This window comes from Myotis nattereri (genome assembly GCF_964212035.1).
Source record: "Myotis nattereri genome assembly, chromosome: 9".
Classification (NCBI taxonomy): Eukaryota; Metazoa; Chordata; class Mammalia; order Chiroptera; family Vespertilionidae; genus Myotis; species Myotis nattereri.
Genome location: NC_138084.1, coordinates 39534050 through 39559340, shown reverse-complemented (window position 1 = coordinate 39559340; position 25291 = coordinate 39534050). Strand labels below are relative to the sequence as shown.

The 25291-nt window shown below is 53.3% G+C and overlaps 1 protein-coding gene across 6 annotated transcripts; it reads right to left on the bottom strand.

The window, feature by feature from the left end:
• Positions 1–48: 48 nt before the first annotated feature.
• APBB1 (amyloid beta precursor protein binding family B member 1) lies at positions 49–24290 on the bottom strand. 6 transcript variants are annotated; one of them, XM_081098187.1, is made up of 14 exons: positions 23907–24290; positions 14613–15347; positions 8523–8698; positions 8373–8429; positions 8205–8290; positions 8028–8091; positions 7449–7598; positions 6973–7100; positions 6476–6590; positions 6244–6328; positions 5929–6012; positions 1028–1143; positions 707–883; positions 49–624 (listed from the first exon to the last, which is right to left on the bottom strand). In XM_081098187.1, the coding sequence occupies exons 2-14, from the start codon at positions 15331–15333 to the stop codon at positions 457–459; spliced, it is 2127 nt and encodes a 708-aa protein (XP_080954313.1). In that variant the 5' UTR covers positions 15334–15347; positions 23907–24290; the 3' UTR covers positions 49–456. The 6 variants fall into 6 exon arrangements, with proteins under 6 accessions (XP_080954313.1, XP_080954312.1, XP_080954316.1 ...); XM_081098186.1 differs by lacking the exon at positions 23907–24290 and adding an exon at positions 23480–23570; XM_081098190.1 differs by lacking the exons at positions 14613–15347; positions 23907–24290 and adding an exon at positions 23480–23568.
• Between the last annotated feature and the right edge of the window lie 1001 nt (positions 24291–25291).

The window sequence follows — 25291 nt, the reverse complement described above, 5'->3', positions numbered from 1 at the left end:
GTAATGGGGGTGATGGTGTGGTGCGGGCACAGGAAGTGACACAGCTCAGCAGGGCAGACAGACTTTATTAGTGATATCAGTACAGCAGAGGTGCCACGGAGCAGGGGGGAGGGGGTCCATGTCTGGACTGGTCCCCTACTTCAGCCCCTGCTGGACCCCACAAAGATGGGGCCTGGCCTGGCATTCCTCCTGCTCCACCTGAATTGTGGGGATGGAGAAGTCAGGGCTGGCTTTGCTTCCTGCTCCTCTTATCAATCCAGTATTGTCACTTCCTTGAATGGATTAGACATCTCCCCCCACCCCAGCCCCTAGGCAGGGAACCCAGCTGCAGAGAAGAGGCAGCTTGGGAGGGGAGTGGGGCTGAGGCCTAAGAATAGCCTCTAGGGCCCCTCCCTGCCCCATACCCTTGAGTTCCCTGGGGCCTAATGCGAGCAGGTGGAGGAAGAACTGAGGGCTTCAGGGGGTGTGGGCCCCCAGGCGTTTGGGCTTGATGGAGCCCCACAGCGACTGGACACCCCTGCGGACAGTCCACCCTACGCGCCGGGCAACGGACTCAGCAGGGGGTGCAGGGAGGCAGGAGGTGGAGGCCTGGGAGCGGGCATCCAGACACTTCTGGTAGCGGAGCTGCAGAGACAGGTGGGGCAGTCATTCTCTAGCCTGCCCCGCCCGGGGTCCGTGTCACCACCCCGCCATCCTACCGGCTTACCATGCATGCAGCCTGCACGGCTTCGGAGAGGCTGGCGGCATTAGGCTCGCACCAGAACATGTGGCAGCAGAAGGAGGCTGGACCGGCAGCCATGATGAATGCGAACGTGTGGACATCTCTGCCCACCGCCAGGAAGGAGAGGAAGCGCACCCGACACTCTCCCAGCACTGCCTCCGTCTGGAGGGAGGGACCCCAGTGGGTAAGGAACAGCCAGACTCTGTTCCATGGGCACATCCATCTCATTGGCAGCTCTTGCCCTCACCCCCCAGTCTCCCCTCCACAGCAAAGCACTGCCACACCTTCTCCATCCCAAGTCTTTACCTGCTGATGCAAGATGGTGAGGGTGGCGGGGGCCACGCTGACGTGACTTGGGGTCCACTGCTCCCGGCTACTGGAGGACAGGACGGACTCCAGGGCCCCATTTATTACATCTACCCCTAGAAGACACGGACACACACACGGCACCACTGGAGGTGGGGAGAGGACACCCCGGATCTACCCTAGACTTTCCAGCTCTGCCCAGCCAAACCCAGGGCCTTTGCTCCATCCCCACTTCACCAGCCTACAGCCCCCACGGTGCTTTCCTCCTGGGCTCCAGTGACTTGCCACTTGTCTGGTTTCTCCCATCCTAAATCCTGGGGTTGTTTTTCTTCTCTATTCTCCCTCTCCTGCTTGCACTCGGAGGAGAATCCAGCCTCCTAACCCGCTGACCTCCTGGAGCTCTGACCTCACCATATCTGACTCACCCACATTCAGACCTTGCGCTTCACACAGCATTGGACTCCAAAATCAGTCCCTCAGGCCAGTCCTCTCCCAAGACCCAACCTTTGTTTTTTTTAAAGATACCCATTTAAGGAAATGTTTACTCTGTGTCACTCTGTTAAATCATTAAGTGCCTTTCAACAGTCTCACGATAGATCCTTTTACAGATAAGGACGCTCACAGACATCAGGAAACAAACCTTAGGTCACATGGAGGGATGGGGTGTCAAAATCTTAGTTGTGCTTAATAATTTCTATAATGTGCTCAAAGGCCAAGGAACCCAAGGTCCCTGGCTTTTATTAGATCAGCCAGCTTTTCCTTGAAACACAATGGTTTCTTCCACTTCTGCTGGCACCCAGCGAGAACCCGGGCGGCAGCACATGGCCTGGTGGAGGCATGGGTTCCAGTCCCTGCACCGCTCAGGACTGGCCGTGTGACCTACGTGTCTTCACCCCTGACGTGGTGAACAGTGCCATCGCGAAAGCATTCCACGCAAAAGCACACGCCTCTGTGGTCCCTCGGGCCCTCTGTGCTCCCACCAGAAACAGACCACAGGGACCCTCCTGGCAGAGGACAGATGTCTTCCTCCACTGTCCTTCCTCACGTTGGCCTTGCTCATCTTACCTCTGGCTGGACCCAGGCCAAGCTCCCAAGCGCGCTAGGCCTCTAAAACCCGGCCTCCTCTGAGCTGTCAAGCCTCCTATTTCACTGCTCCCTGAGCTTCCGATGACTTATGGAACATTTATTAACATCTCCTCTGGGCAAATGCCCTGAGAGGCAGGTGGGGAATACAACATGAAAGAGGTAGATACCCTCGAGGGACACAGAATATTATTGAGGGTAAGGCCTCGGTGTGGCACACCTTCCTCCCTTGACTGCCTGAGAAACTCATCCTTCAGGGTTCACCCACGCCCCACCTAGGAAGCCTTCCCCACTGCAGGCAGAGAGAGGGTGTTGCTGGGTCAACTCTTAGCAAAACATCTAATAACTGCTTAGAACCTTTCCTGCCCTGGGCTGGCCATCTCAAGGACAGAAACCAAGTTTCATTCATCTCTGTGTTGCCAATCCTAGCACAGGGCTTATCTACTGAAGGCTTTCCAGATGCATGAGCAAGTCACGCTCAAGGCAACAAGGGCCAATGCACCCAAACTGGTATAACCAAGCCACCCGGGAGGCCACAGAAGGGTGTCACTGCAAGCAGGAGTGAAGGGCCAGGTCAGACTGCAGAGAGCTGTGATGTGTATGACATTACGCTCAGTCAATAGAAAGGCTCAAAGATCATGAGTTGCGGATGCGACACTGAAATCAAACTGCTTAAGAAGCAGATGGGGCCTGGCCAGTGTGTCTCCGTTGGTTGGAACACTGACCCAAACACCAAAAGATTACGGTTTTGATACCCTGTTGGGACACATACCTAGGCTGTGGGTTCAATTCCTGGTTGGGGCATGTATTGGGGGGGGGGGGGGGGGAACAACCAATTGATGTGTTAGTTTTTCTCTCTCCCTTCCTCTCTCTAAAATTAATAAAAAGCATATCCTCTGGTGGGGGGAAGCAGATGGGGCTGTGAGGGTGGGTCCTGGCCTCAGAGTGTGGGGAGGTCCAGCGGGAGGCGAGGGGAAAGCAGTGGAAGAAAGGGCCTGGGAAAAGCCTGAGATGGTAACAACTCAGGGCTGAAACCACCCGAACTGCTAGCCCCACACTCCCATCCCCCTCATCCTGATGTGCATTCTTTTCATATCAGGTGTTGCCGTCCCACATACTACATAACTTGCTTATTTTATTGTCTGTCTCTCCTGGCTAGAGTGTCAGCTACCTGAAGGCAAGAATCTTTGTCGATTTTGTTCATTAATGTATACCAAGAACCCACAATCGTGTCTGGTACAAACCAGGCAGTCAGCAGTCATTTGCTGAGTGAATGAATACTGCAGCTTCAGCAGGAGCCAATGTTAACTCCCAGAGGTTCAGCCTAGCAGGTGTTGCTCAGTGACTTGAGTGTTGACCTATGAAGCAGGAGGTCACAGTTTGATACCCGGTCAGGGCACATGCCTAGGCTTAATCCCCAGTAGGGGATGTGCAGGAGGCAGCTGACCAATGATGTTCTCTCACCATTTATGTTTCTATATCTCTCTCTCCCTCTCCCTTCCTCTCTGAAATAAATAAAAATATATTTTAAATAAATAAACTCCCAGAGTTCAAAAAGGGAGCAGAAACTAAAGCAAGAAGTGAGCTTAGAGCCTACTGGTGTGAATGACCTGGCTTCAACAGAACAGACACATTGAGCTAATGGACAACAGAGGGGCCATCCAGGGCTGCAGACAGATGGCTCAGTGTAGTGAGAACCTGTGTGAGGTGGATATGGGAGTGGGGGTAATAACTGGAAGAGGCAACAAGGGCTTAGAAGCTGAGGGTGGGAGGGAGAGGAAATGAGAGGGAATGTGTAGGGGTCAAGCACCTCCTTTCTGCTCCCTCAGCGTACTTTCCACCTCCAAATCCATGTCTGCAGCAGTGCTACTGGATCCAACCAGAACAGCCACTCCTCTGCAACTGCAGCTCAATCCCTGTCCTTCCTAAGAAGGGTGCCCTCGCTGAATGGAAGGTGCTGGCCATTACAGTCAGCATGGCTGGAGGGGAAGAGGAAAGAACTAAAGGTGACCAGGTTGAGTCCTAGGACCACCATCTCCTGGCTATGTCATCGGAGGCAAGTCTCATTCATTCATACATTCGTCTGTCTGTTTACCTATTCACCAAACATTGCTGAGTTCTTCCGAAGTGTCTTTCGACGTGACACCCCACCACTCCTTGAAGCAGTCTTCTTTTCCTCTAACTCTCTCCTGCTCTCCCTACCCTCCTCCATATCCATTACCGTAAATGTTGGAGGGCCTCAAAGCTAGGCCTCGCCTCATTTCCCTTTTCACTGCAGGCTGCCCACTTTCTGGGGTCAGTCTTTGCCATACTCTATAATCCAAGGATGCCACATTTGTATCTCTAGCCCAGACCTCTCCTCTGTGAACCCAGATGCCTACTTGCGTTCCCCAAGGCACCTCAAACTCTGCATGTTTAAAACTGAACTCACAATCGCTGCACCAAAACTGGCCTCTGGCAGAGTGTACCTTTAGAGAATGGCACCGCTACAAAAGCCAGGAAGCCAGGAGTCACCCTTAATGCCTCTGCCCCGCACCACACATGAATCACCAAGGCCTACTGATTTCAATTATCTAAATCTCTCCCTCTCTGACTTGTCATCTGTCTAAATATCTCTTGAGTCAACACACTACTCCTCAGTTCCTTCAGAGTCCGAGTTATTGCCCATACTGGCAACCACTACTGCAAGGTCTCCTGAGTTCTCTACGTCCACCTCCACCACTGAACATTCCCCATGTATGGAATAACCAAAGCAAGCTCTACAAAATTCAAATCTGATCATGTCAAGAGCTCCCCTGAAAACTCTCCCAGAGCTCCTTGCTGCCCTTGGGACGAAGAACAAATCGCTAACATGGCCTGTGAGGTTGCACACACAGTCTGTCCTGTCCACTGCCCAGCTCCCAGCCTCATCTGGCACCACTGTCCTTCTCTCAGGGCCTTTGAAGCACCAAAGTGCCTTCTACTCTGGGTACTCAAATGACTGGAAGGATCTTCCCCTACTTCACTCCCACCTCCATCCCACTTAGGTCAGCTCCTCTTCATTTTCTGTTCTCAGTTCAAATGTCACTTCCCAAGTAAGTCCTTTCTGACTCCCTGGACTAAAGGAGGTTTCCCGATTACGCAGTTTCATAGCACCATGCTACTTTCTTTCAATGAATGACTCAACTTGTAATTACACACTTATTTGCGTGATTATTTTATCAGTTCCTGTGTTTTCCTACTGCAACCTTCATGAAAGCAGGACTATGGCCATTGTTTTCCCAGGATCTGGCACATAATAGTAGGTTTCATAGGTATTATTTGGTTATAAATGAACTGGAAATATAAGAGTAAACCAGACAGCCTACCTTCAATGTCCTTATCTATAAAATGGAGATTATCATAATTTAATCAAGAATTAAAGGACATATAAGGAAGTAATTTACAAGCAATAAAGCACGTGACAGATATGCTCACTGCCTCTGCAGAGGCCCATAGCTGGTGCTGTAATACCAAATTCAGCTCCCAGCTGCTGCCTGGTGTCTCTAGTCATCTAAGACCTGCCTCTCAACTCAATCAAAGCTTCTCTGTGGGATTCAGGAGTGGGTTTCCCTGTGTGCCTGGTTCACTGGTTCACACTCAGGGAAGGCATGCCAACTGCTGTGACAGGCAGGACACAGTGCAGCTGGGACAGAGGTACCGCAGGTGGGATGCATTCTGAAGGGCGGGGTGACATCATGCATGAGGAAGGTCTGGGAAAAGAGGCGTTGGAAGGCAGAGGGTGGGGCAGAGCTTTGGGATCAAGGTGGTGGTCCCTGGGTGAAGGAGAACATACATACCAACAGGTTTAGCAACAGGCACATTCCCCAGGTAATAGACTTGGAACTTTTGTACCAACTCATTCTTAGGCGCTGGGAATTCCACTGCAGGAAAGAAGAGGAAGCTCAGTCGTGGTGGCAGACCTCGCTCACTCCCAGTCCCCACCACGCGGGCATGAGCTGGACATTCCAGCCAAGGCCCTACCTCCACCCTTTCCCACTTCCTCCCTTTCACCAAAGTCCCTCCACTCATTTGATCCAAAGAATTTAGCAGCCATTTTTCTATCGTGTCTGTCCAGTGGTTCATGCTGGACGTGGAGGGGTTGTGACACTGACCTTGGAAAGGGACATCCACAAGTTTAGAGTGGTCCAGGGAGAGTCCATTTACCAAGCAGCGGGCATTGCGCCGTTCCGCCATGATCTGAGGAAGGGAGGAGAGGAAGGGAGGAGCGAAGGAGGGTCTGTTAGGGCTTCCTAGCCTTAAAGCCCCCCACCCCGACTCCGTGACCCCACCCCCACTCTTGTAGAGCAAAGGTGGCAGCTAATCCAGGGAGCAACGGGGTCGTGCCTTAGAGCAGATCTCATGCAGGCTGGTGGCGATGTTCTTGGCGGGTGCCTCACAGCGAAACACGTGGCACTTGAGCATCTGGGTCAGCTTATCACGAGCTACGTAGGCAAAGTCCCTGTTGGGGGAGGGGCACCTCAGTGTCTCCCAGTGCCATCCAATGCCGAGCCTGTCCCCACCACACCCACACCCTCCACCAGGGCTTCTGCCCTCAGATGGTGTCCTGTGGGTACTGCCTTCTGGCCAGAGGGTATACAGGCAAGCATGCCGAGGTGAGGGAGCATGGGCGAGCACAGCGGGCAGGAAGGGGCAGGGCAGAATAGGGGAACTTGGGTGCTTCAAGGCATTGGTCTGGGTGTGGGAGGAGGGGGGAGGTAAACAGGCATAGTACCTCTCTCTGGGTCCGGCAGCACAAGAGAGGCAAAGAACAGAGTTAGGGAGGAGGGCCCGCTCTGGCTGCTGGTGAGCCCCCACCCTGAGACCCCAGGCCCTGCGCCCACCTTCCACTGTCCCGCCCGACGCCCCACACGCGAATGCTGACGATGGGCTGGGCGTGCAGCAGGGCCTGGCTCTGCGGCTCCACCAGCTTCAGCGTCTCCTCCTCCAGCTGCAGCAGCAGGTCCTTTCCCTGCAGGCCCAGGATGCAGGCACTTCTTGGGGCCCCCGCTGCCACCTCCAGCTCGGAGGAGATCAGCCATGGCTCTGGGACCCTTACTTGGGTGTCAGACCACCCACCCTGCAGGCCACACTGGAGTAGAGGTCTCACCCATCATCGCTTCCTCCTTTTATCACACCCCCCACCCCCCAACCCAGGTTAGACCACCATCTCCCAAGGCCCACACATCCATCTCACAAGCTGTCACCTGGGGTGGGTACACACACACACACCATCCCCGCCTGGGCAGCTCAGCTCTCCCATCTCTCACAGTTCCCTTCACTTGCCCACAGCACCACACCCCACCAGCCAGGCCCTCACCTCCCCCCAGCCCCCAGACATGGGGTCATGCAGATTGTTTTTGTGGTAGCAGAGCTGCCGGATGCAATTGTTGACAGCCACGCTGCTGCGTCCAGGGGCCAGCTCCTCCTCGGTCATCTCCACCCAGCCAAGGGAGCGCACGGCAAAACACTGCCAGACACAGAAGAGGGGGTGGAGGTAGAGGGTCTTAGTTGGAACTGGAGGAGCCCCTAACACAGGACACAGGGGTTCTGCTGAGACCAGAGGAGTCCCTGACTGAGAACGTGGTGGTGGGTGTCCTAAGCTAAGATTGGAAGCTCCCCAAACAGGAGACAGTTGGTGGGAGGGGTGGTGGTCTCAGAGGAAGCATCTGAGCCAAGCCCCCAGGGCCCCGTAAGACCACCGGGCCGGGTTGGCCAAATGAACACTGAAGCTCCTCCAGCTCACACACAGGGGTCTGTGCGGAGACTGGAAGAGCTCCTAACTCAGGACCTGGGGAACTGTACTGAGACCAGAGGTGCCCCCAGGACATGACATGAGGCGCTCTCCTAAACACAGAGGGGCCCCAGCCTGGGGAACGGGCATTGGTCTTGAACAAACCTTGGTCCCTGGGTTGGCATTCCTTTGGGGCAGCTTCTCCTCCTCTTGGGGCAATGGCTCTGGGCTGGAGGCAGATGGGTAACACTTGGTACAGGCCCCAAACATGGAGCTGTCCCAAGGCACCTTCCCAATACACCCATCCACTGCCAGCCCACTGCTTCATGCTTTCCCACTCACCTAAGGCTCTGAGCCGGGAAGGGCAGTGTCCCCTCCTCAGGGTCCTTCAATCCCAGATCCATCGGGGCCTCCTCACTGGGTTCATCCTTGGGGAGGGGAGAGAGGAATCAGGACCAAAATCATGCCCCTTCTGCAGCGCCCCCTTTGTGAAACAGGTCCCCCACTCACCTTCCAAAATTCTCCATCCTCAAAGCCTTCTCCGTGGGCAAAGCCTGTCCAGGTGAGCTAGGAGGGGGCAGCAGCAGTGAGTGGGTAGCTCATCTTGCTCCAGCAGCACCACCCCTGCACCCCAAAATACAACAGGCCTGTGAGCCTCACCTGGGACTCCTCTCGGGGGCTGCTCCCCTGGGAGGGGGAGGCCCGGCCAGGGGGTTCCCACTGGGTGGTCCCCGTCGGGATGTGCCAGTAGTAGGTCCCTGAGGTGTCCTGAACTCTCATCCATCCAGCCGGCAGGTCGGAATCCGTCTCGAAGGCGTTGGGGTTCCAGAAGGAATCTGCGAGGTGGGGGCTTACTGAGAGTCTGCCCGCCCCACAAGCAGGCAGCGGTGCTTATGCCCAGTCCCCTCCCTAAGACCCCCTGGTGGGCAAGAAGGGGTGGGGGAGGGCTCCAGTACAACATGGTTCCTGCTTCCTCCTGGAGCCTGCAGTCTGGAGTCACCACAGGGGGGACCCCAGCAGGAAGCATGGCTCAGGTCTCCTCCTGGGCCCTGCTCCTGGCTAATGAGGCCATACTGGGGGAAGGAGGAGAGCAGAGAGAAGGGAGGGAGCTTAGGCGACCTCCTGTCATACAGATCCATATCTCAGGTGCACATGCTTACCAGCTCCTGCACACACATGTGCACACAGACACAGGAGCCCCACTCCACACCTGTGCAGCCACCACAAACACAAGGGTAAGTACGCACAGAAAATGGGCAAACACACACACCAACTCTAGCCACATACTAATGCAGACACCATGTACAGAGGTGTGCACACACATAGGTAGGTATATATATATAATCAACCCGGCCACGCATAAGTATAGAGACCACACCCACAATGACCCTCAACACATGTGCAGGTACCACATTCTGAATGCACTCTCAGACATACAACATATGTCAACCTCTGCCATGTGTATGCAGACACTGCAGACCTCGCACCCGGACCCTTACAGATGCAGGCAAACGTTCTGTGCACATGCTCACACACCACGCACCTGTGACATACCGGTACACTCTCCCCCCACTCCCCATCCCTGCTGACATCACCACGCCAACCCTATGGCCCAGCTCACGCTTCCTCCGCCCCTGCCCTCCCTGCCAGCCCCACCCCACATCATGCCCACCCCCTGCCCTCCCTCACCTGGGCTGCTGTCCTGCAGGATGATGGCCAGGAAAAAGTCCTGGGAGAACATGGCGCTCGTCCCCAGCCCCTCCTGCCTGCACCCTCCCTCCTCACAGCCCCTCCAGCCCCGCCAGCTGGGCTCACAGCCTGGTGCTGGGCTGCAGAGAAAAGCTCATCCCGCCCCCTTCTCACCCGGGCAGAGTGCTTGCCAGGAAAGATCCTCCTCCGCCTGGAGCTCACTAGGGAGGGGCCGGGACCACCAGGGGAGAGGGCCTCTTGGGGTGAGAAGGGAGGGTGCTCAGGAGACCCCAGCCCTTTTTCTCACATCTTTTCTTTCCAATCCCGGCTCCCCTCCCCCAATCCCAAGTCTCTATCCCACCCCATCACACCCCACCCCACAGTGATCACATCAGTGCCACAGTCAGGCCCCGTCTTAGGGACACCAGGAGGCTCAGCCTCTTGGGAATACCCCAGCCCCCCCAGGGGCCCTGCAAGCCTGGAGCTCAGCACAATCAGGGTGTGGCTTCAAGGCTCCCAGGGATGCCTCCCCTCCCCAGAGCCTGCCCAACAGTTTGAGTCTGAGAGCGGGCCTTGAGGGCATGGGCTCCAGTAAGCTTGAGGCTGGGCTTGGGGCTTCCCATACCAACCCCCCTCACCTGCCAGGGCCCAGCTAGGCTGCAGCGTCTCCTCGGCAACCGCAGCACCAGGACCGGCTGGGAGCGCCCAGCCTGCTGACGTGCTTCGCGTTACCAGGGAGACCAGGAATCCTGACTGGTCCAGAGCAGCACTGAGGGACAGGCAGGCAGTCCCCAGACGGGGCTGCTGAGCAACCAGGCCCAGGGGGCTGGGGGTGGGCGTGGTTACACCACGGTGGCTGCACACCTGAGGTGAGAGTTATTTGGGCAGGTGCCTCACCACCCTGACCTTCCAACTGAGGTGGGCCCAGAGAGGAGGGGCTCTTGCTGCCCATCCAGCCTCCAGGCAGCCATAACCACCTCTCCCCCCCCCCCCAAACCTCACCCATCCCCACCCTCAGGCCCTAGGGAATTAAAATGCCTGCTCTTCCAGAGACCTCCCACCGCCTTCCGGGCTCAAAGGCCAAACCTTCCAAGAACAGCAGCACAAAGGGCAGCCGTGCCCCCCACAGCCACACACGTCTTCACGGAAAGTCATACACCTCTCGAATTGGGGGGTGAATTCTCCATCTTCTGACTGAGCCACACACCAATCCATCTGCCGTTCCCGTCAGTCTGTACCTTCCTGCTTCAGAGAGCGTCTTCCTTCCGATCTGACCTGGAGGGGCCGCTCTCCTGCCCTGACCATCTGGGAGGCCCTGCTGGAGCCTGGCACATCTCCTCCAACCGCTACCTACCTCCCAGTCACCACCACCACCCAGACTACGCATATTTCCTACCTGGGTCATTGCAACAGCGTCAGTGGCCTCCCTCTAGTCTAGTCTCCACCAGTCTGGGCTGCACATCACAGCCGGAATGACTGTTGTGAAATCTCAGCTGATGAAATTACTCTTTATTGTAAATTACTCTCCTCGCCCTCAAGATGGAATCCAAATCCTCCCCTCCTCCCCGTAAGGTTTGTGTGTTGTCAGGAGCCCCTAACCACTGCCTCTCAGCCTTATCTCTGACCATCCCTAACCCCCTCCTCTCTCTCTCTCCCCCTGCTTGGGGCATGCCCCCCATATTCTCCAGCCCAGCTTCCCTCCCTCCCATCCTCACCTGGCTATTACCAACTCCTCCCTCAGGCATCAGTGTAAAGGTCACGTCTCAAAACGAACCCACCCCACCCCACCCCACCCCACCCCAAACCCCAAACCCACACACAGGCAGGGTAGATGCCTCTCCTGCACTGCCCCATCCCAGGGCATCATGCTGATTCTGGCTTTGTACTTCTGTCTCCCCACTAGCCTGGGAGTGTATGAGGGCAGGAACACCTGTCCCCTGGAGTCTGCATTGCCAGCCTTCAGGACAAGGCCTGGCACGGAATATGCACCCCACGCAGGTAGCTGAGTGCATTCATTCATTCAGCATTCATTCATTCACTTATGCAATCAATCAACAACTTTGTGGAGATACTAAAGTGGGAAGGAGAAATAATTTTTGCTTAATTCTAGCCCATTCCTACAGGAGTCTAGAACTGCTCTGTGGCTTTCAGGCTTATAGCAACACAATCACAAAACAGTCGGCCCTTTCCTGGGCGGGCCCCACATGGCTACCCTCAATTTCCACAGCCTCCACTGGAGTGTGATCCTTGACCTTCCCCTTGCCACGCCAATGCCCTTGCTAAGGTCACTGCCTAAGCCTGCATACCCTTCCCAGGTCTCCAGGAGTTCTATTCTCCTACTCCCAGAAGGTTCTTAGGTGTGGCTACCACAGTAACCATCCCAGGAGCCCTGAGCAACCAAGCCCTCTTCATTATTTGGCCTGGCTCCCACCCTTGGGGCAGAAGTTGCAAAACAGCCACCTGCAGATGGGTGCAAGCCTCAGAGAGATTTTGTGTGGCCTGCAAGGTGTTTAAAAAACAGAATTGACTGTTAACATTTAGAAATTCAGATAGTTCACATCAATATCTAGTTTTCAGTTTCCCTGGAAAAGTTACATGAAATGGCTCCATTGAGACTACATTTTCCCAAACCCAACCCTACAAACAACGAGCTGGACTGCAAGAGCAGCTGCTCCCTTTGAAGGGGGTCCAAGCAACAACCATCGAAGGCCACATCACAAAGGAGAGAGGCAACCAGACGTTGCCTTTGATAAAGAAGGACTCAATGGCACCTATAAAAGGTTCTTGCAAAAACATTTCAAATCTGAGTCTGATCCCAACTCTAGAACTCACTACCAATTCCTGGCAAACTCAGGGGAAGGGAACATGTTCAGCACCACCACAGACAGAGGCTGTGCAAGTCTCGACCAAGCAAAACCCAGGGCAAACACCACCGCGGCTTCCATTAAAAAACCACAGGCAGGCCGGAACTGGTTTGGCTCAGTGGATAGAGCGTCGGCTTGCGGACTGAAAGGTCCCAGGTACGATTCCGGTCAAGGGCATGTACCTGGGTTGTGGGCACATCTCCAGTAGGAGATGTGCAGGAGGCAGCTGATCGATGTTTCTCTCTCATCGATGTTTCTAACTCTCTATCTCTCTCCCTTCCTCTCTGTAAAAAATCAATAAAATATATTAAAAAAAACAAAAAAAAAAAACCCACAGGCAGAAATGAGGACAGAGAGGTGGAGGGACCATGTATAGATCAAAAGAAACTTTAAGACACATATCAACCATCAAAAGGTCTAGCCCTATATGGATATTGATTCAAACAATAAAAGTGTTTTAAAAGGCAGGGAGGACATTTATTAGACAACTGGGAAAATGTAAACATTGACTGAATATTTGACGATATTGAGTACTGCTAAATTTTTGTAGACATAATAAAGGTATTGTGAATTTTTAAAAAGAGTTTTATCTCGCCCGGCCGGCATGGCTCAGTGGTTGAGCATCAACCTGTGAACCAGGAGGTCATGGTTTGATTCCCGGTCAGGGCACATACCCAGGTTGTAGGCTCAATGCCCAGTGTGGGGTGTGCAGAAGGCAGCTGATCAATGATTCTCTCTCAACATTGATGTTTTTATCTCTCCCTTCCTCTCTGAAATCAATAAAAATATATTTTAAAAATAAATAAAAGAGTTACGTCTCTTAGAAATGTATGTGCTGCCCTGGCCGGTTTCTCAGTGGTGAGAGCATCGGCCTCGGGACGGGTTTGATTCCCGGTCAAGGGCTATATCTCAGTTGCTGGTTCAATCCACAGCCCAGTGCAGGAGGCAACCAGTTGATGTTTCTCTCTCCCCGCCCCTTCCTCCCTTCTACTCTCTCTAAAAATCAATGAAAAAAATATCCTCCAGTGAGGATAAAATTTAAAACAATGGATAGGCAAACATTAATGGAGGAAATGTTTACTTCAAAATAACCTAGGCTGGGGGCCAGGAGTAGGTGGGGGTACAGATGTAGCAAGACTATGCAGGTGTTGATAACTGTTGAAACTGGGTCCTAGGTAAATCGGGTTTGTTATTCTATTCCCTCTGCTTTTGCATATGTTTGAAAGTGTCCATAATAGGAGTTTTGAAAGGGTACAGTGTACTGCCCTTGGCTCATCGGAACCACATGCCTCCTGCAAAGGTTCCACCGTTTGGAGTCTGGGTATGGTGCCTGCTGCCTGATGCAGGGGAGTCTTTCCTAATCTTTACCTACACCCCCATCCACCACATGCCCAGCTGTGGCTACAGCCCACTCACTCTGCCCTGTGCTCTCAGCTTTGTCTGCATCTCCACAAATGTGATATCAGCAAATGTGGAGACTCAACTTACTTCCGAGAGACACATTTAATGATCAATCCTTGGAATCTGAATATCTATTCTTCCTCTCCCTTAAGCCCCCCCCAAAATATATATTTATTCTTCCTAACTTAGTAACTATTCTATTCCAGATACAAAGAATTCAAAACAGGACCCTTTCAATGCCCAGTGTGCTGCACACAACACTCCCCCGTTTTTACAAAGAGACCTCTGTGGAGAGGTGCTGCTGCTCCCTCCTAAGCATGTCAAAGTCTGGCCCAAGGCGCCCTGGTTCCTTGTGCTGTGTGCACTGACGGCAGGCTAGCACAGGGCCCAGAGCTCAGGCCTGGACTCAGACCTGGTTTAGATCTTAGTTCTACTGTGATCTCAGACTCTCTGGGATTTTAGGAAAGCTACTAAATCTCTCCAGGCCTCGTTTTGTCATCTGTAACATGGGCACAAAATAGTATCGACTTCACAGCATTGTGAAGGCTAAATACGATAGAGCTGAGCACAGGGCCAGTACCTGGTAAATGCCCCATAAACGGACCTGCTCTGCTGTCCGTCAGGGGTGCATGACGGACGGACTGGTCAGCGTGGCCAAGCAGTCTCTGAGGCAGGAATGGCTTCCTTCAGGAAAACCTAGGCATGGCTTGCTGTGGCCCGAGGACTCACCCCCAGGCTGGCCCTGCCCTCTGCCCTCTGGCCCTCCCACATTCCCCGTGTCATCTCCACAAGGTACCTGTGTCCTCCGGGGAGCCATAGGAGGGGCTGCCCTGGGATAAGGTAGCCCAGCTTGAGTCCTCGTCACTGGCTGCACTGTTCCGCATGCCAAACAGGAGGCTGGCACTCTTGCTGTGCTCCCGGGGGCCGTCTACCAGGGCCTGGGATGCAGGGGGCACCTCCACACTCTCCAGGGGCTCAGGCAGCCCTGGGGGAGAAGACAAGTCCTCCTCCTCCTCCTCGTCCTCTTCCTCCTCCTCCTCCTCCTCTGCTTCCCCCGCTGCCTTCTCCTCTCCCTCGTCTGGCCCCTGGTCTTGGGAGCTGATGATCAGGTCGGGTCCTCGGAGCCCTCGGTTGGCCGCATTGTGGGCAGAAAGCTCCAGCTCAGAGTACAGGTGCAGCAGGCCTTTGGGGCCCAAGGGTGCCGTTTCAGGTTCCTGGCTGGCCTCCTCTGCCAGGGTCAAGGTCACGTTTCGGTTCTGGTCGCGGTGGGCCGTGGCAGCCCGCCGAAGCTGGTTCTGGCCCTCCTTTAGCCACTTGGCATTGGCCGGGCCCGGCTCAGGCCCTCCGCCCTCCCCCATGGCACTGCGCAGGTCTTTGGGTCCCACGGCCGTGACCTGCAGCTTGGCGTTGAGCAGCTGGTTGTGGGCAGCGTGCAGGGGCAGGGGTAGGCTCAGGGCGGGGCCTCCGTGGCTATTGGCGTTAATGGCCGACTGGCTCAGTGATGATGGAACAGACATGGCCTTGGCAGATCCTGCAGGGCAGGGTGGGGGGTGGGGGGGAAGGGAAGACCATGTTTAGCCTCCAGGTCAGGATAGCAGCACCCCTGCCTCTGCCCCAGGGCTGTGCCCTGCGGCTCCTCCTCTCCCTGACTCTCAGCAGGCCAGCCCACAGCGCCCGGAGTATGAGCTATTCTCCCATGGGGATGACTGAGCTTACCTCCTGTCCTCCACCACCCCTCTCCCAGGCTAGGCCCAGGCCCGAAGCCCACCCCATCCACAAATCCCGACTCCCCCGGAGAGCACAGCCAACCTCTGCCTTTCCCTCAGTTCCAGCAGCGGAGCCTCCACACAATGGCTCTCTGTGCATCCCCACCCCCAGCTCACCCAACTGGGGCTCACTGTGCCAGGGACACAGCTGGCGTGGGCCTAGCTCATGTGTTCTGAACGCTGGACACTGACTGCCCCTTCCTCTGCCACGCTGCCATACGCAGTCCGACCTCTGAGCTGCCCAGGCTGCGTTCCTATCATCACACATCACTGGGCTCAACCAGCCCCCAAGCCCGCCCCCTCTAGGGACTGTGAGGTCAGGAAAGAAAGAGCTGCAGGCCCAGCCTGCAGGGCAGGGCCCAGGGAAGGCAGGTCACAAAGGAAGGGCCTCAGCTCCAATTCATGGCTCCTTTGGCCAGTTGACGCTCTATTTTGGTGACTCTTTCTATAAAGTATCTCACTTCGGGCACCAGTCCCTCCACCAGCCCCTTTAACCCAAGCCTGGGTCACAGCAGGAGCCTTTGAACTGGATCCTCCAACCCTTCAGGTCTTTGCCCCAATGTCACCTTCTCAGTGAGACCTTTCTGAATACTTCTTAAAACCAGTAGGGGGTGTGCAGGAGGAGGCTGATCAATGTTTCTCTCTCATCAATGTTTCTAACACTCTATGCCTCTCCCTGCCTCTCTGTAGAAAATCAATACAATATATATTTCTTTAAAAAGGTAAACCCCTTTAAAAAAAAATGCTCCCAATCTATTTAAAAAAACAAAAACAAAAACTGCAGGTCTGCCCAGCTGGCATGGCTCAGTGGTTGAGTGTTGACCTATAAACCAGCAGGTCATGGTTGGATTCCCGGTCAGGGCACATGCCCAGGTTGTAGGCTTGATCCCCAGTAGGGGCATGCAGGAAGCAACCAATCAATGATTCTCTTTCAACATTGATGTTTCTATCTCTCTCTCCCTCTCCCTTCTTCTCTGAAATAAGAAAGAATATATTTAAAAACAAAACAAAACAAACAAACAAAAAAAGCTGCACGTCATGCTCAACCAGTGCGGCTCAGTGGTTGAATGTCGATCCATGAGGGTCGAACCAGAGGTCACTGGTTCGATTCCCGGTCAGGGCACTTGCCCAGGTTGCAGGCTCAGTCTCCAGTAGGTGGCATGCAGGAGGCAGCCAATGTATGTTTCTATCTCTCTATCCCTCTCCCTTCCTTTCTCTCTAAAAAAATCAATAAAAACATATTGAAAACACACACACACACACAAAACTGCAGGTCACTATACCCCCTCTCAGCAATCCCCAAATCTTCCCTAGCACCTAACACCATCTGACAAGCTATTATTATTTTTATTATTGCTTTAATTTTGTTTTTTTAAATTGATTTTAGAGCGAGGAAGGGAGAGAGAGAGAGAAATAAAACATGGATGTGATGCACTCCAATGGGGGATTGAATCCGCAACCTGGCCATGTCCCCTGACCAGGAATGAAACCTACCACCTTCTGGTGTAGGGGACCACGCTCCAACCAACTGAGCCACACTGACCAGGGCTATTATTGCTTTTTATAAATCGTCGTCTCCTCATGACAATAATTTCAGTTCCATCCTGTGAGGATTTTTTTTTTCGTCAATGCAGTATTCCTAGAGCTAACACAGTCCTGGCACAAGAGAGGAACTCAATACGCAGTTGCAGAATTAATGTTGAAATGTGCCCTCCCATCTCCTCCAGGCCTCCTTTTAGCATCTGCACTGCCAGTTTCCGAAAGCACACTCTGATTGTGTTTCTGCGTCTCAACCAGTGCTCACGGTGCGCCAACCTAACTCTGCCTGCCCTTCCGCTGAGGGGACCTTCTGTTCCGCAGTGACAGCCCAGGTATCCTGACTCCTCAGACCCTTCCTCCCTCCTCTCAAGCCATTCACGGATTACCTTCTCCACTTACCTTTCCTTCCAACCCCATCGCCCTGGTGCCCCACCCTCAAGCTCCCAGTCCACCCTCCCCATTTTCCCTGACCTTCCACTACTGGGCTACTCTCCTTCCCTGTCCCCCATTACAAAGTGCTCACCCCCTGTTAGCCCCCCACATCACAGTCCCGGCCTCCTGACCAACCATTTCCCAATTCCTTCTCTTCCTGTCCCTTGTCGACAGCCCCTACCATGACACTCCTACTTCCCTAACACTCTTAGAGTTCTCTCTTCCTACTTGACCCTTTCCCCAACACAACTCTCCCTCGCTCACTGCCTCTCAAACACCCACCTTTCTCTCTGACTCCCACTGTACAGTTCTCTCTCCTTATTTCCACCTGAGGGTTCTGTCTCCCTGTTCCCCACTAGGAAGTCCTTTCACTCCCTGACCCTCTGCCCCAGTTCTCTGCCACCTCAGTGTGGCTCTCGGCTCTGAGCACAGGTGGCAGCGAGGTGTTCAGGCTGCTGAGCAAGGCTCTGCCATCGCCCAGGTGTGGTGGTCCTGAGCAGGAGCCGCAGCCCGCTTTTCTGTGCCTTCTGGCTCCTCAGACCCTAGCACAGTGGTTCGCAACCTTCCGAATGCCGTGACCCTTTAAGACAGTTCCTCATGTTGTGGTGACCCCCAACCATAAAATTGTTTTCGTTGCTACTTCATAACTGTAATTTTGCTACCGTGATGAATCGTAATGTAAATATCTGATATGCAGGATGTATTTTCATTGTTACAAATTGAACATAATTAAAGCATAGTGATTAATCACAAAAACAATATGTAATTATATATGTGTTTTCCAATGGTCTTTGGCGACCCCTGTGAAAGGGTCATTCGACCCCCGAAGGGGTCGCGATCCACAGGTTGAGAACCGCTGCTCTAGCACTAGGCTATGCACACATCTGTGAAATAAATGGGAAAGGCTCCTGTCTATGTCTGCCTCACGTGGAACTGCTGGTCTGCTCCACATGGCTCCACCTGGGCAATGGGAAAAATAAACAGCTCTGCCTCTACCCAAAACCACAGTAATCTTCCAAGAATGGAACGGGATTGTGTAATTCCCCAGTTCGAAAATGTAGATGGCTCACCCCTGCCTTCAGGATAAAGCATCCGTGCTCATTAGCAGGACACCAAAAGCCTCCTGAGCCAAGGCAGATGAGCTCTCGGACCTCCTCCTCCCTGCCTCCTCCACACCTGACACTCCAGCCACGTGATGTATGGTGGGTTCTAGAACATGTCACACTCTCACAGCCCTGGCTCTTCGTTTGCCCTCAGCTTGGCATTCTATCTCCCCTCATGAGAAACTCTGCTTCCTATTTCAAAACTTGGCTCAGTGGTCACAGCTCCTAAGCAGTAAATCTATTCTTTTTAAAAAATATACATATTTTTAAATCTATTCTTTTTTAAAAAAGTCAATATTTTTAATGATTTCAGAAATGAAGGGAGAGGGGGAGTGAGATAGAAACATCAATGAGAGAGAATCGTCAATTGGCTGCCTCCTGCACACCGCTACTGGGGATGGAGCCCATAGCCCAGGCATGTGCCCTGGACTGGAATCGAACCTGAGACCCTCAGTCTGTAGGCCAACACTCTATCCACTGAGCCAAACCAATTAGGGCAGTAAGTCTATTCTTGTTCAGTCCTCTCTCCCCATCCTCAAGTGACCATTCCCTCCTTTGTGTCTCACAATACCCAGTACTGCATCCTATCAGCACATCAGAGAGCATGTCTTGCTCAACTTCACTTTCCCACTCACAATGAGAGTCCACCGTGCATCTGCCACAGAGCTGGCCCTCAGTGTGGAAGGAAGGAAAGATGGGTGAGGCAGACAGGGTGAGAGACACTAGGAAGCTTGAAACTCTTTGGAAAGAGACACTAAGATAAGCTGTGTGGCCCCACGGGCTGAGGATGGGCAATGGGAGTGTAGAGAGGGTGCTGGAGAACGGTAAAGGGTCCCTGAGAAGGAAGTAAGAGGGGCCTGGGGTGCAGGACAGGTGTGGGCTGAGACATAGGGGGAAAGGAGCATGGGAGCTCACTTAAACCGACATCCTGGCTCTTATGCTGTTCAAGAGCGGCATCTCCATGAGTTTCAGGAGGTGGGAGAGTCGTGACTCTGGCAAGCTCATGCCCACTGCTTCCCTAAGGCAGTGGCGTATGGAGCTGGGTTTTGCAGAGGTCAGGTTCGGACCAAGCTCCTTAGCACTTGGAAGTGGGATCTGGGAAGGGCACATGCACTGTGAGGCCGGGACAGCAAAGAGCCTGGGCAGCCTTGTCCATCTCTGGCCAGCAGGGCAGGAAGTACAGGGGGAGGAATGGGGAAGGTCTGAGGTGATGGTGATCACACTGCCTTTGAGATCAAAGGATGCCCAGCTGCCCAATATCTTCCAGACCCAACTACTCCCCTCTCATTGGGGTTATCCAACCCTGGGTCCCCTTGAAGGATGGAAAGAGCCAAATAAGTTCTGGCATAAGGCAGGGAGTTGGGCAAGGAATTCAGGGCAGAAATTAAGAGAGGCCACTAGACCTGAAGAAACTGATAACAGACTAAGAGGGGGAGTGGTATCCTGCTCAAGGTCAAGGGTCTTCTAACCTGGCAGCTTATGCCAGGCATTTTGCATGGCATGGGGGAGAGTGAGGAATAATAAAGAAATGGTTCCTCCCCAGTGGAACTCACAATCTAGTGGTGAAATAGTCATTGAACGAGTCATTACAATAAAATGTAATGCCAGTATATAGAATAGTATGTGGCACCTAAAAGCACCCCTATTTGTTGAATACATGACTGAGTATTATGATGGGGGAAGAATAGGACACTGTAGGAGCCTGAGGCTTACTCTAGCCTAGACATCAGCAAAGACCTTCCTGAGGAAGGGACTTTTTAGCTAAGACAAGAATACAACTCTCCTTTGACCACCCCCTGCACCACCCACCCTCTCAGAGGATGACCACCCACTCCTAATTCTCAGAGGAAATGGAAGCCATCAGTCGGGAATGTCCACAAACATACAGACTTGCTGACTTCAGGACCTATCCTTTTCTCTCCTTCCTAAAACCAGTTGCTTCACCTTACCATTTGGTTCCTTCCTTTCATGCCTTTCCAGGAATTTTATACCACTGCTTACCCATTTTCTTTTCTATATAATCAATCTCTCCTTCTCCATGGGACCTACTATCTCCCAACTTAAAACACACACGCATTCTTTTTTGACCCAACACTCCTCCTCCAGTGCCACTTGCTGCTCTCTCTCTTCTGCACATCCTCCAACCGCCATTTTCACCTCACACTCACTTCTTACCCGTTTCCAATCTTGCTTCCACTCCTGACACACCTCAATAGCAGCTCTTACCAAGGTCAACATGGCCCCTAGGTCACTGATCCGACAGTCACTCACAGTCCTCATCTGGGTTGTACGCTCTGCACATTTGACACCAGGGGCCTCTTTTCCAACTTTCATCCATGGCTTCTACATGCTACGTCTCCTGGTGTCCTTCCTACACTCTAGTTTCTATCTGGTGGCTTCTTAGACCCCTTTGCTGGCTCATCTTCCTCTACCAGCTGGAATTTCCCATGTTGTTCTTATGCCCTTTTGTCTTTCTCACCTACCATTCAATATAGGTATTCATTCATACTCATAGCCTCAGTTACCACCTATATACCAATGGTTTCCAAATTTACCCCTCCATCAGGTCCCTCATCTGAGCTCCAGACATGTACATTTCTTTGTACTCAGCATCTCTACTTGGATGTCTCAAAGGCTTCTCAAACTAACATGCCCACTCACGTTTCTCTTGCCCACCCCCTAACTGGCTCATGGAATGATATGATCAACCATCCTGAGTAGGGAGTGTCAACCATCCTTGACACTACCTTCTCCCTCACTCCCCATATTCAATCCATCCCTAGGTACTGACAATTTTCTCTCTGAAAATATTTCTAGATTTGATCTACTCCCCACATCCACTGCCATCAACATTCTGCATCAAGAACGAAGACCTTTAGACCAAAATTTATAACATGGTCTCAACTCTCCTGCTTGGTCTGGCCCCTGCCTTCCTCTCCAGCTTTGGCTCTGTTCTCCAGCCTCACTGGCCTTCTTTGATTCCTCAAAAACATCATATTGTCTCTTTCCACAAGGTGTTTGCATGTGATTTCACTTCTGCTTAAAACATCCTTTCCCTATCCTCTCAGTCTAACTCTTACTCATCCTTTACGTCTCAGTTCAAATGTCATGTTCTCAGAGAAGTCTTCCTTGACCCTTTCTTCCTACCCCTGAGATCAGTTTAGCTTGTGCTCTTGTGTGTTCCTAAGGCACCATCTACCTTTCCTTCGTGATATCTATTAAATCTGTAATTTTATTCTTTTCTGATTCTCCCTTCCTGTAGATTGTCAGCTCCATGGGACAAGGACCCGGTCTATTCTACTCACAATTACATCTTCAGTGCCCAATACAATTCCTGGTATATATTAGGTGCTCAAATAGCATTTGTTGAATGAATAAATGACCAGATGGATGCTTTTTTTTTTTTTTTTTTTTTTTTAAGGAGGGGAGGTATGCTACTAGAGTAGCCAGCCAAGGGGGAAAAAAGGGTTGTAACCTAGATTAAGTTTGGTAGTAGTGGGGATGGAGAGAAATGAATGGATTTGAAAAATATTTAGGTAGTGGATGTGACAGAACTTGGTGACATTAGATGTAGAGGGTGATGAAGTAGAGGTTAACCTAGACTGTTGCCCAGGATTCTAGCCTGGGTAACTAACTGATTAGAAAGTAGCCATTGCAGAGCATTAAAGGAACAACAGACTTGAAGAAGGGTAGAGAGGGAACACAGGGAAGATAATTAATTCATCCTGGATCTATAGGTTTGGAATTCCTGTTGGACTTCCAAGCGGAGATCGTGAGGGCAGTTGGATATCGAATCTGCAGTTCAGGAAAGAAGTCTAGGCCAGATATATGCATGTGGGGATCATCAGCATGTGTGTGTGTGAAGCCTGGGGAATGAATGAAATACCCAAGGAGAAAGTGCAGAATGAGAGAAGATAGCTCAGGACAGAACGAAGAGCCTTGCCAACATCTAAAAGAAGAGGAAAGAGGTAGCAAATGAGATGGAGACGGAGCCGACAGTGCCAGGAGAGAAACCAGGAAAATGCTTGAGGGCCAGATGACACTGTCACTGAATGAATACTATGAAAAGGTGAAGGAGAGAGCCCATTGGGGATGGCCCCATGGAGGTCTCCGGTGACCTTGGCTTCAGCAGTTTCCGTGGGTGAGTGACACAGGAGACCCAGTAAAGCGGCTTTAAGAATGAATGGGAAGTGAGGCAATAAACACAGCAGGTGTAGACAAGGTTTCGGCTTTGAAGAGTGGAGAGAGCTGCAACTACGACAGAGGGTCCGGGAATGCAAAAACGCACAGGCAGAATCAAAACCGCTTCGGAATAACCTCCGAATTGGCTGTGGGAGAACCGCTCCTACTGAGTGGCCCTGTGCGCGCTAGGCCTCCTGGCCGCGCTGGGGACACAGCCGGCCCCGGGCACTCTGCTCGGTCGCTGAGAGCGACAGCATGCGGCCTGACAGATTGCAGGCCTGGGACACTGCAGAAAACCCGCGGGCTCTGCCTACCTCGCCGCACCTCCCCTTCCCAGCCCTTGACCTCCCCTCCCCCCACGCCCCATCCCCCACCGTCCCTCCCTTCGCGTCCCCCACCCGCGCCCCCTATTCCTCCCGCAGGGGCAGGAGGTACAGGTCGGGGAGGGACGGTGTGAAGACCGAAGTGGAATCTACCGGGAGGACAGGAGGTAGTGGGAATGCGCTCGGGAAAGCTCTGCCCGCGGGGAGGGGCCGGGCCGGGGGACCCGGGGCGCCCCGGGAAAGGTGCCGCGGGCCCGCGGGCCGCTGGGGGTCGGGATCTGGCCGCCGGGGCTGGGCGCGGGCCGGGGCAGCTCCTACCTGCGCGGGGAGGCCCCAGGCCCAGGTGGCGGAGGTGGCTCAGGCTGCGGGACTCCGGCTCCGCGGCGGCTTCTCCATCACAACATCCCCCGCCCAGGAGCGCGCGGGCCGCGGGGCTGCGCCCGGAGCGGGGGCGCGCGGGGGGCGGGCGCGCGCGGGGAGGGGCGCCATCTTGGCCGGCGCGGGCGCGGGCGCGAGCTCCTCGGGGCGGCCCTGGCCGCGGCGTCCTGGAGGGTCCCACCCACGCGACCCTCCGGCCTCGGTGAGCCCTCTGCCGAACCCTGCGCGCGGTTCCCGGGTCCCACGGCGCAGCCCCCGGCTATGCCGACCCTACCCGACCGGCGCCACCCTCCACCCCGGCCGGCCCGGAGTCGTTCCTGCGCGCCCGCGGGACCCTCCCCGCACCCCCGCGGGGCCACGCACCCACCGGGCGGAGGGCAGCCTGCGCCGCTCCTGCGGCAGCTCTCCCCTCCCGACGTCCCGGTGCGGAGCCGAGGAGGGCGCGGCGCTGGCGATAATAATAGCTCCTGTCCATCGACCGCTCACGCGGTGCCAGGCTCTGTGTTGAACCCTTTGCGCGCGTTCATCCTCGCGTCAGCCCCGTGAAGTCGCCGCGGTTGTTACCCTTGTTTGTCCGAGGCGGCATTTGAGGTTCGGAACGGTCAAGCGACTTGCGGTCAGAAGGTGGGGAAGTCAAACGGGAACCAGAATTTTCTTGACACCCTACCTGCCGCTGACCATAAAGCCGTGACACCCACCGAGGCCTGGCCGATGTCAATAAATCGCTCCCCAGTAGAACTAAAACAGCGGGAAAGAAGAAGGGGAGGGTGTGGGTGAGAAGTGTGGAGGCAGCACTGGGGGGGGGCACAGTATTCACTGCAGGACAGTTCCCGGTGGTCAGTCAGAGCCGTGTCCCAGAGGCCAGCGAGGACCAGGAGGTGGAAGGTTACCAGCCAGAAACCCTCTCACAGCTCATTGTTTAAGGCAGGGGTTTTGATTTCTTGTAGCTGCTAACTATTGCACAGCTGACTGGAGATGCCCTCAAGTAATGAAAACTAAAGGTGTTGAAATCAAAATTTATTCTTTCATCCCCGTGGTTGACCTTCGAAGAACTTTCACTGGGGTGAAAAGGAACCCTCTCCAAGCTAGCCCATGCACAGGCGCATTCGAGTATGGATGCAGCTCCACTTCATCCACCCCAGTGAACCGCACCACCTCCTACTGGTTTGCTTCAGCCAGGAACCTCGAGACTACACTTTCGCTTGACTTTAGGTGAATACTATACATGTTTTCACTTTTTATTTTGGAAAATTTAGAAATATAGATGAAAGGAGAAAGAACAGTGTAATGAACCCTACTCATATACCCATTACTCAGTTTCAACAATTATCAACTCCTGGCCAAGCGTTTATTATTTGACAAATATCTCTGATATATGAATCATGTACCAAAGTTCCACACTAGGCCCTAGGGATCCAAAGATGTATCAGATTTGACTGTAACCCAACCTGGAGGATATAACATCTGGCCTTGGTCCTTGATAGGTGAATAAGAGTTACCCAGAAAAAGAAAGTTGTCCTGATTCATTCATTCTCTTTCAACAAATAATTATTATGTGTGAGGCACTGTCCTTGGTGCTAGGAACACATAAAGAAACAAGATTGCATTTCTACCTTCTTGAAGCTTGAATAATGGGAAAGAGACATTAAACATATGATTAGAAATGTGATGAGTATCTTTTTTAAAAATATTTTTTTATTGTTGATAGTATTACAGATATCTCCCATTTCCCCCCCTTCCCTTCCCAGCCCC

Coding starts and splice junctions, on each gene's coding strand:
- APBB1 (XM_081098187.1), bottom strand. CDS start 15,333: ATGTCTGTTCCATCATCACTGAGCCAGTCGGCCATTAACGCCAATAGC. Junction 6,329..6,475: donor TGCATGAGATCTGCTCTAAG/GCACGACCCCGT, acceptor TCCCTTCCTCAG/ATCATGGCGGAACGGCGCAA. Junction 884..1,027: donor TCACCATCTTGCATCAGCAG/GTAAAGACTTGG, acceptor CCCTCCCTCCAG/ACGGAGGCAGTGCTGGGAGA.